General features: G+C 43.8%; 1 protein-coding gene across 1 annotated transcript; it reads left to right on the forward strand.

Moving 5' to 3' along the window:
• Nucleotides 1-1,036: 1,036 nt before the first annotated feature.
• Nucleotides 1,037-13,747, forward strand: MAP1LC3B (microtubule associated protein 1 light chain 3 beta). The gene is made up of 4 exons (XM_028501828.2): nucleotides 1,037-1,259; nucleotides 7,658-7,713; nucleotides 11,193-11,299; nucleotides 11,928-13,747. The coding sequence occupies exons 1-4, from the start codon at nucleotides 1,220-1,222 to the stop codon at nucleotides 12,100-12,102; spliced, it is 378 nt and encodes a 125-aa protein (XP_028357629.1). The 5' UTR covers nucleotides 1,037-1,219; the 3' UTR covers nucleotides 12,103-13,747.
• Nucleotides 13,748-15,768: the final 2,021 nt, after the last annotated feature.

The following is a 15,768-nucleotide window of genomic DNA, read 5'->3' on the forward strand; positions in this document are numbered from 1 at the left end:
TAATGTATATTAGCACAATCCAATTTCTTTATCAAACAGGCATATAAGAAAGGCTTTTCCAAACGAAAGGGTGTGTGGGGGGGAACCTGGAAATGATGCTGATCTTACAAAGCATTAGATATTGAAGAGCAAAAACAGCCAAAGAATCAAGTGCTGTTGAAACAGATGTAGGTTCATCAGATGTTGAGATGGGCAATAACTGAACTGATAACTAAACATTGCATAGTGATCTCGATTCTACAGGCTTTTATTTGCTCCTCAAAACTCACTAGGAGTTCTAAAATATCGCCCTTTACCCGAGTCTGAGACTCCCAAAAAACGGCTTATTCAACGTTGCTCAGCTCGTCAGTGGCTGAAGTGAGTAAGACTCAGCATTTGAGGACTGGAAACCCCCCCTTTAAGTGAAATCAGCACACTAGTGACGTGGGGCAGGCCCTCTGCCGCAGGCACGGGCAGGCGCGCAGGGGCCTCCAGAAGTCACCTAAGGGCTGCAGCGTCTGGTCCAAAGAGGAACTCACCCGATGGGAAGGTCTCAAGCTCAAACAATTATCCTTAGACTTTCTTCCAAGTTAAATTCCAGTAAACAAAACCTGAAAAAAAACTAGTTGCAGGTCTTTCCTAGTTCGGACATCGTGTGACAGAAAACACACACACACACACACAACTGAATATACTTGGTCCGGAAGGCCAATGAAAACAAACAAAAAGTTTACACCTCAGAATAACCAGCACCTCCTAGATCGGCGATACTCGTGCAGCAGGAGCACAAAAGGACTCTGTTTTCCAGGAGGAATCTTTGAGAGTCACCAGCACCGACCGCTGGAAACAGCGGTGCACTAACCCAGAGCAGTTGGCCACGAGGGGCGGCGCGGCGCGGTCTCCCGGGGTCGCAACCCGCCTCTCCTTGGGACGAGGGGCAAAGCGGGCCGCCTGGGCCCGTCTCGTCCCCCCTCCCTCCCGCGGGCCCCCAGGACACGTCCCCACTGGGCGCCGCCACGCAGACGTTTGCCGCGCGTGCGCCGCCCCGCTTCCGCCACGCTCCACAGGGCGGCCGCGGCGGCCGCCCTCCGCCCCGCCTCCGGGGGCGGTGCGCTAGTCACCTGACGCGGCTGCAGGCTGAGGAGACACAAGAGAAGTCGCTGTCGCCACTGTCGCATCCGCCGCCACCTGAAGCTGTCGGGACCGTCTGCCTCGCCGTCCTTTCTGAGCCTCCCGCGTCATGCCGTCGGAGAAGACCTTCAAGCAGCGTCGCACCTTCGGTGGGTGCCGCCGCCGGGCCCGGGCCCGGAAGGACCGCGGGGCCGAGGCGCCGGGCCGGGGTTTGACGAGGGCCGGAGCGGGCTGAGGGGCCGAGACGACGGGCTGGGCCGGAGAGGGCCGGGGGTTGGCGGGCGCCGGGGAGGGCGAGGAGCCGCGCCGGAGGCCGCGGGCTGACGGAGGGCCCGGCGCGGAAGACCCGAGCGGCCCAGACGGCGGGCCGGGCCCCGCGGGGCCGGGACTGACGGGCGCCCGAAAGGACCGGGGAGCCGAGGCGGCGGGCCGGCCCGGGGCCGACGGAGGGCCGGGCACCGCAGGGCCGACGTGCCGGGGCGACGGGGACCAGGAGCCGGGCTGGGTTGAAGGCTAGGGGCTGGGGTCTGGGTGGCGGAAGGCCGAGGGGCCGGGCCGCGGAGCTGGGGGTGCGCGCTCGGGGCCTGACGGGCTGCGTACGGACTCCGGCGACTGACGGGCGGAGGGTTTTCGGGGAGGGCTGGGAGGGCGGCGGGCCGGCGGGGGGGGCGGGGCGTGAGAGCCGGGCCCGGGGCGTTCACACCTGGCCGGCCGGCGCGCGCTTGCGCGGAGCTGCGAAGTCCCCGGGCGCCCCTCGTCGGCGCTCCCGGCTAGGGGCGGGGGTGACTGTCCGTTCCAAAAGCGCGAGTCCTTGAAGGAATGTGGGACTCGTGGGGAGGCTGTCCTGGACGCCGGCAGTGCCAGGCCCTCTGAAGTGGCTGGTGGCTCTGGGATGCAAGTGAGTCACCTCCAGGTGCTTCTGTCCTGGTCGCCTGTGGGCAGAAGGAAAGTCAGTGCCGTGGTCGAGAGGAGGAGTGGAGACGGGTGAGCCCCGAGTCGGCCGTCTCTGCGTCCCGGCGCCGGCCCGTCCACAGCGGGCGTGCTGGGACGTCTCGTGCCGGTTCATGACAGGAGAGCTGGGGCGGGGGTCGCCTTTGCCCGGGCTCGTGGGGACATCCTCACTCTTACACCGCCCACACCTCAGATCAGGTCTCCTCCGCTTTAGACGGCAAACCCCGCTTAGGTTTGCTGGCACTTGGTTGACAATGAAAGTAGCATCACGATAGTGACTTCTCCACAAAAATGACGATAACGAAGGGATTAGTGCTCCTTTTAAGCAAGAAAATTCTGCAGTAACGAGCGGCCTCCGTGGATGTCTGTGTAGGACTTGTTTACAGCGGCTTGGGGAGCACAGTGGGACCCCCGGCTCCACTGTCCCTGGGCAGTCAGGTGCCTCCCGCTGCTCGGGGAGTTCCTGTGGGAATCTTATGCGCCATCTCAAGCATCGGCACCTTTGCGCAGATTCCGGGCCTCTAGGAAGGGGTGCGCATTCATCTGAGCTTGGATGTGGTTGTCCAGATCTCATTATTGGTAAGTATTTGATTTCTCGTGCTCGAGGAGTTTCAGTAAGTGAAATTCGTGTCGGCCTGCCCAGCATGTCCTCAGACAACCTCTTGAGGCAGTTTGTTGGTCAACAAGACTTGGATGTGCTTTTTTTGTTAGGAATTTTCTCCTCAGTGACCCTGGTGAACTCTTCCTGTTGTTTAGCTTTTATGCAACCCGGAGAGCAGCATTTGAAGCCTCCGTCCTTACTAGCCCTGCATTCCGGAGTTAACTGCGCACGTTTGTGTGGGAAAGATGTCCATTTCTGATGACTGTCCATTTCTGATGACTGCGTGGACTACAACAATCCTTTCCTTTGCTGAATGTATTTTTACGTTATTCTGAAAAAGTACTTTCTGATGACTTAGAAGGATTTCACCTGAAATCTATGGCCCTGGGGGGTACACAAGCAGGAATGTCCCATTTTTACCCTATTAGTGTACCTTTCTGTGCAATTGTGACATTCTTTTGAGTTAATAAAACTACTGTAATAATCATAACCCACATGCATTTTCACATATGAACAACTGTAAACCTACTTTTGTCCACTTCATTTATTGTATGTGGGCTTTCCCCTTGGCTCGCCATTCCTCCCTGCCATTTTAAGATATCTTTAGTAGTAATTTTGCAGAAAAGTATCAAATATTTATACTTTTAATAATTTCTGCCTCGCCTTGCTCCTGATTGTCGTTAACAGCACTGGCAATTGACAGTTTTCAGAAATTTGTAGCACAGTAAGTGAAGGGAACCAGCTCTTTGGGGAGAACCTCTTTATAGAATCTAAGACCAGCCCCAGTTAGCTTAAGCAGTTCTTTCTTTCCAAGTGAGTGAGTTTAGGTTAATTTAAAATTGAATATAGTTCTTTTGATATATGGTAATTGAAAGGGTTGAAATGGATCTTAGCCCCCTCCCCTCCCAAACAACTCCTTTTGTAGCTGAAGAAACTGGGTGGGGCCCAGAGAGGTGAAGATCGCGGTCCACCTAGTGGCAGAGTCTGGACTTACACTTCTGACCTTCTGAGATGAATTCTTCCATCCTCTGTAGGGGAGACATCATTTCCAATACACGAAGTGGATCCACACTCAGCCAAGATGCCTAGTGTGTAGATGGCTTGCAGATGGTTTGAAAAGTATAATGAACTTAAAAGATTGTATTTGAGTGCCCTGGCTGGTGTGGCTCAGTGGGTCGAGTGCTGGCCTGTGAACCAAAAGGTCGCCAGTTTGGCTCCCAGTCAGGGCACATGCCTGGATGGCAGGTCAGGTCCCTGGTTGGAGGGGTGCAAGAGGCAACCAATTGATATATCTTTCGCACATCAATGTTTCTCTGTCTCTTTCTCCCTCCCTTCACTCTCTGAAAATAAATAAAATCTTTAAAACAGTTGTATTTGAGCAAGTAGTTTGGGATTTGGTTTTCTCAAATGTTATAATAGTTTCACTCCATTTTCACTCCAATAGTTTCTTCTGGGGTTGGCCAGTTTATTCAAAATCGGAACTGTTTCCCAGACACTGTTCTGCTGAGATTCAATGGTAAACTTAGGTCTTAAGCTCCTCCACTGATAATGAAAGGGCTTGCATGTCTCAGGAGAAGCTTACATGTTGCTCTAGAATAAATAGCTCTAATAGGTTGACTGGAGAGTGATATTTATGCCAAAACTTAGGTAGCACTCCATGAACTCAGCAAGCTCTGGCACTCTCTGATGGGTTGGATGTTACATTTATGATTTGTAGACAGATAGGGAAATATTTATTATGCTTCTCTTTCACTCAGTGACATAAATCCTGGAAAATGTATACGTGAGTTTTTACTTTAATTGCTCTGAGGAATCTCAAAGCAGCTTTGCAGATAATGTGTTGGTAAAATAATGTACTTTAGATTCCTATCTATTTTTATGTTTGTAAGGCTTATAAGGGTTCTCAGAGATAGGAGGAAAAGTAATCTGGGGAGGCATATCTTAGTGTGCATTTGGAGCAGTATCTTCATTTTCCGTGTGTTTATTAACCATCTCCTATGTATAACCCTGGGCCTTGAGGGAATATAGACATGACTAGAGCTGGGTCCTTGACTGCCAGGGTCAGTTTGTTGAGGAAGACAAATGATAAACAGATCATTAAAGCACTAAGAAAATAATTGAGTAAATAAATTGCTCTTTTTATGTGCCTTTGATCTGTGTTGTTGGTGTGGTCCTGTCAGATGTACCCTTGGTCTCTGAAGATAACTAATCAAAAAGAGTAAGGTATGAGCATGTACCATATTTAATTAATTGGTTCAGCATCACTGGGCCAAGACACTAAAGACATTCCTATGTCACTCTTTTCAGCTCAAAGATATCACTTGTCTTTAATAAAAATAATCACTTTTGTCTTCCTTTTAGGGCCATATTTTAGGGATAAATCAGGATAAAAAAGACTTTTGACACTATAGTTTGAAGCTTCACATTTAGAGCTATTTTGGTTTTTCCTTCTTCATTAACCAAAATAAACCCGTTTCCTTGTGTAAAAAATCTCTTCCTTTTGTACCTAAATGTTTCAACTTACCTTTTAGATTTATATTAGGATAAACTTTTAAATATGGCACATTCTTTAGAGAATGTTAAAGAATTGCCATCCATTTGCTAGAGTGAATTAATTAAATTCAGATTTCCCCAAGCCTCTGAAAGAATCTACCCTGACAAAATGGAGGTTTTTATTGTGAAGAGAGCTGATAGCTAAATCTGGATGGTCGAGCACCTTTTCTAGGCTAGGAGAGTCATGGGGACAGGTCTTAAAGCAATGAAGAAGAATCCACACCCTCAGAAATAGAGGTTTCAAAGGATGATGTAAAGGAAGTGCTCCTCCTCTGTATGTTTCCTCTACTCTGAGTCCCTTCCTAAACACTGCTGACACCAGACGTGGGTTTTTTGCACATCAAGCAGTTCAGCTGGGTGTCCTACAATTTAGCACTATTTACCAGTGTTAGCCTCAGATCCAGCAAGTTGAGGGCTCAGTCCCACAAGAGTGCTCCTCCCCCACTAACATTTCAACCATTAATTGCAAGTGCAGGTTTTAATCTGTGCTTCTGACCAACTGGCTACAAATCAGAGGTTCCCACAACCCCCTCACTTGCGATTAAATTGCTAGAGTGGCCCAAGAACTCAGGAAAACCTTTTACTTATTAGGTTACCAAATTATGATAAGGGATATTAAAGGATATGAATGAACAAGCCTGTGAAGAGATACACAGAATGAGGTCCAGAAGACTCCCTGTCCCTATTTGGTGTGTGCCACCCGAAAGCTTTCCAAACCCATCCTTTTGGATGTTTATGGAAGCTTTATTACATAGGCACAACTGATTTAAGTATTGGCCATTGGTGTAATTTAGCCTCTTGTCCCTCTCCTTTCCCCTCCCAGGTGGTCAGGGAGTGAGGCTGAAAGTTTCAACCCTCTAATCACTGTCGGTCCCCTTGGCACCCAGCCCCAACCCTTAAGGCTTTCCCAAAGATACCGCATTAAAATAAACTCCGGTGTAGTTGAAAGGGGCTTGTTATGAATAAGGAAGGACCTTTTTATCACTCATATTACTTAGGAAATTCCAAAGGATTTGGGAGCTCTGTGCCAAGACCAAACGTACATTTCTTGTTATAAATAACAATATCACAGATGAAAACTACTAGGTTAAGTTTATTTTAACAATAGCTGAATTTGTTTATTCTCATGTATTGAATAAAAATATGTACTGGGCTCAGTTGGTAGGAGTGTTGTTCCATATACCAAAAAGCTGCAGGTTCGATTCCTGGTCAGGGCACGTACCTAGGTTGCGGATTCAATCCCCAGTTGGGAGCCTATGAGAGGCAATCAGTCTGTTGTGCTTTTTTCCCTCTCTCCCCCTCCCTTCTATCCCTCCCACTTCCCCTCTCCCTTCATCTCTTTCTTAAAAGCAATGAAAAATGTTCTTAGGTGAGGATTAAAAAAAGAAGAATGCACTGGTAGGAACCCATGAGCTTACAGTCTTCTTTGTCTATAGCAAATATTTAGTAATTTATCTTAGCAGTTGATTTAGAAATGTTGGATGGGAAAACAGAAATAGAATCATGTTTATATTTGTATATGGGAATTAATTCAGTAGTTTTTATGAAGACTACTAAAATGTTTTTTTAATCCATACCAAATTGGCAACAATGATAGAATAAATTATAGTGCCTTTTTTCTGGAGCCACCAGCATAAGCACTTTCTCAGGAAGTTCATGATATTGATCATTTATTTGCAAATACCATAAGAATGAGTCCTAACCATGGTAAATCAAGGTAATTTTTAGAGGGCTTAAAAAGAATTTATTGATTCTGGAGAGAGAGAAAGATCAATGTGTTGTTCCACTTATTTATGTATCCATTAATTGATCCTTGTATGTGGCCTGGCCAGGGATCAAACTCCCAGTCTTAGGGTATCAGGACCATGCTCTAACCAAGTGAGCTACTCAGCCAGGGCCTTAGGTTTTAATTAATGCCATCTTAATCATATGTTCATGTATTACTTTATATATGACATGCCTCTCAAATTATACCTTATTGGGAACTGGACTTACCTTGTTTTTTTTCCCTGTGTTCCCCAGACAGCTTAGTACAATTATTTGAAAATATTAATAAGTGATTATATTAAGGGGCAGAATACAGAGAATTCTCAAAGTATTCAACAGTAGCCTTTGTGCTTTAAACCTTTATTTTGGGCACTGTGCAAAACCATTTAAAACTTAAATAGGACATTCTTTTTCCTCAGTCTTATGTCATACCAGCTGATAGAGCCATGTAATTGCATATTAGTTTTCATGTAATTGCCTTTGGCCTTACATACTAACCTTTGCCAGATATGAAGTGTTAGTGCTTGGTTTCTCTCAGTTCTAGGAAAGATGTGTCTACTGCTTTGCTCTGCCACAGCAAAGGAAAGATGAATTCAAATATGAAGGTTACCAGAAAAAGTGCAGGCAAGAAGCTGCATTTGGGCCCCTAATAACACCTATGTCTCTTCATTGCAGAACAAAGAGTAGAAGACGTCCGACTTATCCGAGAGCAGCATCCGACCAAAATCCCGGTAGGTAGTTTCAGGTACCCATGTATGTCTCATTGGTTAATGATGTATAAAGAAGAGAGCCCTGCTTAAGTATAAATTTAGTGCAGTGCTGCTGTATGCAACTACCTGACAGGGTTTCTAGAGGAATCCTACTTCTGAGATCTCTTAATCGAGTTTTTAATATACTTATATTGTGTTTCCTTTTAAGTCTGTTTGCCATCTTAATGTTACACACTTCACAAATCAAATGTATTTTCGGGGACAGGACGAGAGGGTCTAGAACCGTTAGTACTTTATCAATGGAAGGAAATACCCACTTCTTCTAAAGAAAGCAAAGACTACTACTGTGGGCAAATGAGCAGCTCTCAGGATTGAAGTGAGACTGTATATTCTAGGCTGCCTGACTTCTGATGCCCTGGAGAAGTCTTTTCTTATATTTGGCTTCTTTGCAGGAGATGGAGGAACAATACTGATCATCCTTGTCATGTGTAGGGGCCGCAGATGCTTATTGCTGTACTTAGCCAACTAAGTTCTCTGCCTTGAATCCTTTGATGGTGGACCTCAAATTAAATAGGCTTCTGCTAAGGCACTAAGCTGTTCTAGAGAGAATTTGTCAAAAGGAACTTTTGGTTTTAGGCAGAGGCCGTCTTCAGGCCCCCTAGGGTCAAGGTTGCTAAGTGATCTTGGACTAATTAGTAATATTCTGAGAGGAGCTCATCTGTAAAATGGGGAGAAAAATCCCATGCCATATGGTTGTTGGCCAAGTTGCAAGATTCTGGGTGCGTGGTTGTTACCTCCTGCAACTTTTACAGACCACTTACAAAGAAATTCCACTGCCAAATACTGTAGAAGTTTTCATGTTTGACTTTGAGACTGGTCATCTCGTACTGAAGTGAGGGGAAAAAAGATGAATGATCCATGGGGTTGGGGCTGAAAGGTACACAGAAAAGAGAGTAAGATGGGGCTGCTCAGCAGTTTCATGCCTGCAGGATTCCATAATAAGACATGTTCTGTGTTGCTTGGACTGGTTGGAAATTTCACAGTATGTCCTTGGCCTTGGGGTCAACGTATGGCTTAGAGGTGAGCCTTCTGGGGAATTTCCTTAATTTGAAGGTTTTTCTTTACTTTTGAGCACCTACTGTATCTATTTGCTACAGCAGGTGTTGCATATATTGGATGTTGTCCTTTTAATAGGAAAAGGGATTCCCCCTGGAAATAAATGGCCAGCCCAACAGGCTGCCAGGACTTGTTCCACAGACTCCTTTTGAAATGTGAATATATGTGTACATTAAAAATGATATCTTTTGCTGATAGTTCCAGGGTTTATTTATTTACTTTTTTATTTTGCAGAAATCACATATTTGTCCTTCCATGTATGTGCTTGTGACATGCTGAACAAGTTTGAGAAGCAGACTCATAGCCACTCTCATGTTGAGAATGTGATGAGTGCAGACAAACAATGGACAGAAGGACAGACAAGGCACAGGCAGTTCCCTGGCCCTCCAGTCTCCATTCCCCAGTGGTGGCTTTCTCTTCTGTGTTCCTGTTCATAGCCCTACCATCTAAATGAAATATCAAGAAGGCACTTTTCAGATCTAGTCAGATACCTTATTCTATGTGTTACACATCTGCTCTCCCAAATGAGAAGAATTAAGGGAAAAATTTAAAAAAAAAAAAACAAAACAAAACCAAAAACTGAAAAGTAAACCAAGCCTTTAAAGGTGATTGTATTTTCATGGAGCTCACCACATGGTGAGTAGAAACAGCTACAACAGCTTCTCCCCAAGCAGATCAGACTCACAACTGAAAGCAGGAGGTACCCAAGGTCATCTTATCCAGCATTTTTTCCAGGCTGCTGTGTGTTCCTTTAATAGAAGAATTCTAAGGTCTTGAATTTTTCTTCCCATTCTCTACTTCTGCTTCTTCCTGGGCCAAGAATCTAAAATTTCTATATTGTCTCTGATTTCTGCTACCACTTAACCCCAGGCAGGTAGTCTACCTACTGATACTTTCTTGTGGATATTATGTTCTGAATACACAGCTGTGCTAGGTAAGCTCTTCATTTTAACAAGGGAGGTGATGACAGCTTGACTTGGCCCTAACACAGAACCTCATGTAGGTCCCATAGAGTGGAACAAAGTTCAGATAAGCATTTTCCCTCTTTTGAAGAAATATGTAATTTCTTCATATTTTGAAGAAATATGAAGAAACTGGTATCTCTCAACTTCTCAATGTTGTTACAGGTCAGAGAGTTGCTTTATGTGAGGAAGGATGTCTGTGGTACTCAGTAAAGAGATGGTAATGAGTCTCAAAGGCAGTCACCAGTATGTGGTCAGAGCTTTTATATGGCTTGAACTGGAAAAAACGCTATTTCTTTTTCTCTGTACAAAGGAAGTATGGCAGGGAGCTAATGGATTTATTTCAGTTCATAATGTGAAACTATTTTTGTTTCTTGCATAGCTCAAGATTCTTGACTTTAATACTCATTAAAGGAATAGCAAGAATATTTTACCAAAATGAAAGAAATCCTCAAGTAACAAATTTGTCCCTGGAACCAGCTAATCATGATCTCTGCTTGTCAATATTGATTTAGGATTATTTTCATGTAAACAGAGAAACATGTGTCTAGTATTTAAAAAACTAAGTCTATTACCATAATTGAGATCTTACCATTTTATTAAGGTTCCTTGCCACGTCACAGGAAATGGTGGTTTTACAATTGATATAGACAGATTCAGATCTTTATACTTTAAGGTGCTACTCAGCCTCTCTGCTCCTCTAAAACTTAGGGTCTTTTTTTCAGACTAGGTAGTATATTTTCATGGTTCCTGTAGGGTAAGTGGAGGCAGTCTGGCTTCCTTACCCAAGTGTGGGTAACTAAGGGAAGTAGTGTTCTCATAGCCTTGAGACTGGGTCCAGGAAACTGTTCCCATAACATGAAGTGGGCTCTTATACACAGAATTATGTTCCGTTATATAATTCTCTGCCTTGAAGGCAGCTTTGTTCTAGTATTTAAAAGGGGCTTGGGTCTCCCTGCTCAGTGCCACACTGGGGAGCAAGGGCTACAACATGTGCCACACAGAGACATGCAGGGGGACATGTGGCTTGCAGCGTGCATGGCTCGCCTACTGGTGAATAAAGGCATGTCAGACATCCCAACTGCTTCGTGAATATTCTTCTGTTTGCCTGAATACCATGAACCTATCAGGCCTGGATCAGCTGCAACAGTTCCAAATAAAAGAATACATAGCAGTTTTGTCCTCCACCCTGCAGCCACCCTGCTCACCTCCCTGGAGGTAGCTACTTTGTCTCACAGGTACCATTTTATAGGAGAGAATCTAAGCTAATAAATGATTACTCTTCACAGGAGAGCTATGAGGAAACTAACAAACATGCTATTTTAAACCCCATTTTGGCATGTGCCAGTTACAATATAGGAAGGATTTTATTTTTCTCTGCTGATGGCTGTTTTAAAATCACCTTTCTGGCTTCATTTCTAGGTGATAATAGAACGATACAAGGGTGAGAAGCAGCTTCCTGTCCTGGATAAAACCAAGTTTCTTGTACCTGATCATGTCAACATGAGTGAACTCATCAAGATAATTAGGTATTTAATCATCTCTTTTTTATTTCTTTGAGTAACTGCTCCTTGTTTATCACATTTACAGATAGATTTTTAGTTCTGATTAAAATTATGTAAGCTTAGTGAGACTATAGGATGCTTCATTTCTCAGTTTTTTAATATTTTTTACCTGCTGGATCATGTCCCTTCGGATCCTTTCATAACAGCTAGTGTGGATGTCCATTAACCAGAAAAGTTACAAGTTTTGTACAGCAAAATTAGTAAAAGAGTATAGACTTGGTACAATGGTAATAAATTGTACCAGCTTAGGTCTTAGTTTATAAATATTTTGAACTGTTTTTCTCACAATTTAGACACTAATGGCTCTTCAGACAACATACTAGTTTAAAACTGGCCTCAAGAAGGTAATAAGAATAATAACCTATCAAGGATTATCACTAATATTGATCATGAATATAATCATAGAAAATGTTTTGTGCTTTGTGAGAAGAAATGTTAGAGTCATCATCATCCGTAAGGCATATACTTGAATTTGCTAGAAGCAGCATTTGGAAAATCGTTACACTTTTAAATCATTCGGGTGAGTGATATTTTTACATATGCCCCTTATTGCTGATGTATTAATTTTTTTTTTCAAATTTTCTTTCAATAGAAGGCGCCTACAACTCAACGCTAATCAAGCCTTCTTCCTGCTAGTGAATGGGCACAGCATGGTGAGCGTATCCACACCAATTTCGGAAGTGTATGAAAGTGAAAAGGATGAAGATGGATTCCTGTATATGGTGTATGCCTCTCAGGAGACATTTGGAATGAAATTGTTGGTGTAAGACTAGAAAAATGCAACTGTTCTAGAATTTTTTAAACCCTTACCAACAGGAAAAAAAAGGGATGTTACCAACTGAGATTGATCAGTTCATCTAATCACAGATCATCAAAACAGTAGTGTTCCTGCCTAGGAGCTTTAGAAAGTTGTTTTTGTACTTCAGGCAGAAAAACTGGGCTCCAAACGAGCACACTCAGCTTTGGAAAACTACATTATTTAACCTAGGCTGTCTTGTTTTCAGATTTAGAAGTTTAAAAATAAAATACTTTGCATTCTGAGTTACCAATAAAATAGACCTTCAGTTATTTTAATGCTCTTTCCACAACAGGAACTTGCATTTTGAGCAGAGACAATAAATCTTTTCTCTAGGTTCATAGAACCCGCCAACTTTTTAATTGGAGGGTTTCTACCCAACTAGAGAGGTTTCTAAGAGGATCTTTAAGCATAAGTTGTCAAGCATAGCCCCCCCAAAACACATTTGCCATAACACTTGGTGAGAAGGAGGCCAAATAGGGGTGTGTAAGAAAACTGTGAACTGCTGTTAAAGGTTCCTCCTGATTCCTAGTGAGTACACCCCAAGTCAGCGCTCTTGCAGTGTTAGGAAGTTCTTACTTGGTTTGTTCCCCAGGAAGTAACACACACAGAAAAGTATCACTGCTCAGTAGGAACCTTGAATAATTTATTTTGGTCTAGTTTCTCAAAAGTCCCAGAGAAAAAAAGTGACATTTCTTCTGTTTCAGATATTCTCTGATCAAAAAGGTCAAACTAGTGCCTGCTTTGGTGATTAAACAAGCAATTGTATCAGTTTCATTCTTTAGGGCAGGGCTGAGAACTACAGAATCCACAAACTAAAGGTGTTAAAATTCAGATGCACTTCCTCTACATTTAGGCTTAAGGCTGCAGATGATCCATGTTTTACATTAGGTGTGTGACTAAAATATGTGATTAAAAAGTTACCACATTTTAAAGAGTATTTCATTTATCACCGTTAGGTCAAACCACCATTGAAATTCCCGCACTGTAAGTGCATGTCAGTTGTGAAGAAAGCAGTAAAAGGAGATACATTCTCTTTGCAGATACTAATGTCAAAAATTAAAACTTATTTTCCATATCCAACTAGAATAACCAATGCTTCCTACTACCTGCATGGGGCTCGTTAGTTACTGTTTTTATGGGAGTATCACAAAAAGATCACATACCACTTTAGACTACATGTTGCAGGTCATGATTTGCCCTTGTATATTTAGATGTGTATGGAACACCTGCATCAGTTAGTGGAAATTATTTGCTGTAATGGAGGGACTAGGCAATGTTACTGCATATGGGCCTTCAACCCCCCCAAGCTCCCGTCACCTACTCCTGCTGCATGCGTCTGTCTACATGGCTAACTTTTAAATGTATATTTTTACATTATGTACATTCTTAATCGGCCTGTCTTGTTTAGATTGTAAACGTCATATCTGACATTGTTGTAACTACTGTGTGATCAATAAGATTCCTATAAGAAATTCTGCTTTTTAAAAAAAAAATCAAGGCAAGAGGGGTGACTTATATCCCAGATTAGTGGGTGGTCACTCTATATTTATAGCATCTTTAAAACAAGTACATTTTTAATGAACTAAGGTGAATAAAGGCACAATTAAAAACTTATCAAAGCTCAGTTTAATGGATCAGTGTCTGAGACTTACAATCCTACATACTGTCTGTAGTAGCCAAAGCCAAACAAGTCATATCCTTCCTAAAAAGGAGCACCCAGACTGGTTTTGCTGTGTGGGACAGCAGTTGAGTTGGAGGGACACCCACCTTTGAAGGTCTCTGCCTTGTCATGGGCGCCTTCTTCACCTTGGTCGAAGTTCTCCCAACTGGTTGAGGGCCCTGGTCAGCAGGCTCGGTTGGAGTGTTGTCCCGATATCCCAAGGTTGTGGCTTTGATCCCCAGTCAGGGCACATACAAGAATCAACCAATGAATGCTTAAATAAGTGGAATAATGAATCAATGTTTCTCTCTCCACCCTTCCTTCCTCTCTAAAATCAATAAAGAAATTTAAAAATCCCTAAATTATCCTTAGAACTTACATGTCATAAAGTATGAGTAGGATGGATGTGGAACCTAGGTGTATTGCGGGAATAAACACTTAAAAACTTAAGTCGGTCTGAATGAACATCAAAGTAAAATAAACACGAAGGTGTCAAGAGTATATGTGTGTGTGTGTTGTGGTCACGAAGGCATTATGTGGCTTATGGTACCTCAGTTGACTATGAGGAGCCACATCAAGTAAAGCTACAGAGCCGCCCTCTCCCTACCCCCAGTCACCATGGATGAGAATCAGTCTACCAAGACAATGATCTACTTGGGGAGGAAAGGTGGCCAGTCTTTCAGGGGAGAAGGGCCTTGAGCCTGTTCCCAATGGGCTTTTATTAGGTAGTTTGCCCAAGAATACAGGTAAAGCTCACCAATCATTGTCAGGCAGTAATGACAATGATTCCCTGACCTTACTCCCAAGTCAGGGTCAGATAGCTAAAGGGCCATAAAACTGGAAAACTCATTTTATGCTTAGACCCTTCTCAGAAAATTGAGGGCATTCTTAGCAAAGCAGGTTTCACAGGATTTTACGCATCTTAAGCCTGATCTCCCGGAGGAACCACCTGTTCCTGCCCAGGGCTGCATTGCCCCCTGCCATTGTTTCAAGCTTAAGTTGGGCAGGGGAAGTAAGGCAGCCAAGAGATTAGGAGACTTCTTGCAGACAGAATGAGGACTCAGGCTATGTCAAAGCTGAGAGGTGGGAGTTCATCACCCCCTTTTTTTATAGTCCCCCAGTCCTTCCCTGAGGGCCCCACTGAGATCATGCCTGTCTTAGGTTGTCCCTCCCGTAAAGAATCTTACCTGTCATTGGCTAACCAGTCATCGGCCTGGTGCCAAGCAGGGTGAAGTCAAGAGGGCAGAGGCGGCACCCTAGCAGGAAAGGTAAGCTTTGTCTCCTTAATGGCTTATGCTCCCAACGTCTTTTACTCAGCCTTAGCCATGGGGAGTTACAGCTTCTGAAACCAGGCAGGGCAGTTCCCAACAAAGTAGTGGCCAGTGTTATTCATTTGGAAAACTGGACACAGAACCAACTCGAAATACGCTCTGTAACTTTGGTGGAAGAGTACAGGGAGCGAATTAAGGGAATTCTCTGCTTCCCCAAGTTTCTTGTTCAGCAGATGTGCATGTCTCCCATCCCAAAGGCCTGGCCTGGATGGTTCCCTAGAGACAACCCAGAGGCCCTGGAAGTAACCAAAGAGCAAGAAATAATTTTAGGAATGTATAAATGTAACTACTCCTTATCTGTTAAGGAGTTGAAATTCAGCTCTTTGAAGGCAACTGCAAGGCTGATGTGGCCCCCAGTGACAGTGAGTTGACACCCCTGTCCTAAATGAAAGAACAGAACGTAACTTCACTGGAAGAACTAAACAGAATGGAGACAAGCAATCTTCTACATGCAGAGTTCAAAACACTGGTTATAAGGATGTTCAATGAACTCAGAACTTCAATATAGCATAAAAAAGAACCACTCAGAAATGAAGGTGATGCTAACTGAAAAGAGTAATTTATAGGGAAATCAACAGCAGAGTGGATGATGCCAAGAATCAAATCAGTGATTTGGAATTTTAAGGAAGCAAAAACGCCCAGT

Source organism: Phyllostomus discolor, chromosome 12 (assembly GCF_004126475.2).
Source record: "Phyllostomus discolor isolate MPI-MPIP mPhyDis1 chromosome 12, mPhyDis1.pri.v3, whole genome shotgun sequence".
Lineage (NCBI taxonomy): Eukaryota > Metazoa > Chordata > Mammalia > Chiroptera > Phyllostomidae > Phyllostomus > Phyllostomus discolor.

Excerpts from the sequence above, each read along its gene's own strand:
- MAP1LC3B (XM_028501828.2), top strand. The coding sequence starts at position 1,220 with ATGCCGTCGGAGAAGACCTTCAAGCAGCGTCGCACCTTCG. Across the intron at positions 1,260-7,657 it reads CAAGCAGCGTCGCACCTTCG|AACAAAGAGTAGAAGACGTC; the intron begins GTGGGTGCCGCC and ends TCTTCATTGCAG. Across the intron at positions 7,714-11,192 it reads AGCATCCGACCAAAATCCCG|GTGATAATAGAACGATACAA; the intron begins GTAGGTAGTTTC and ends CTTCATTTCTAG.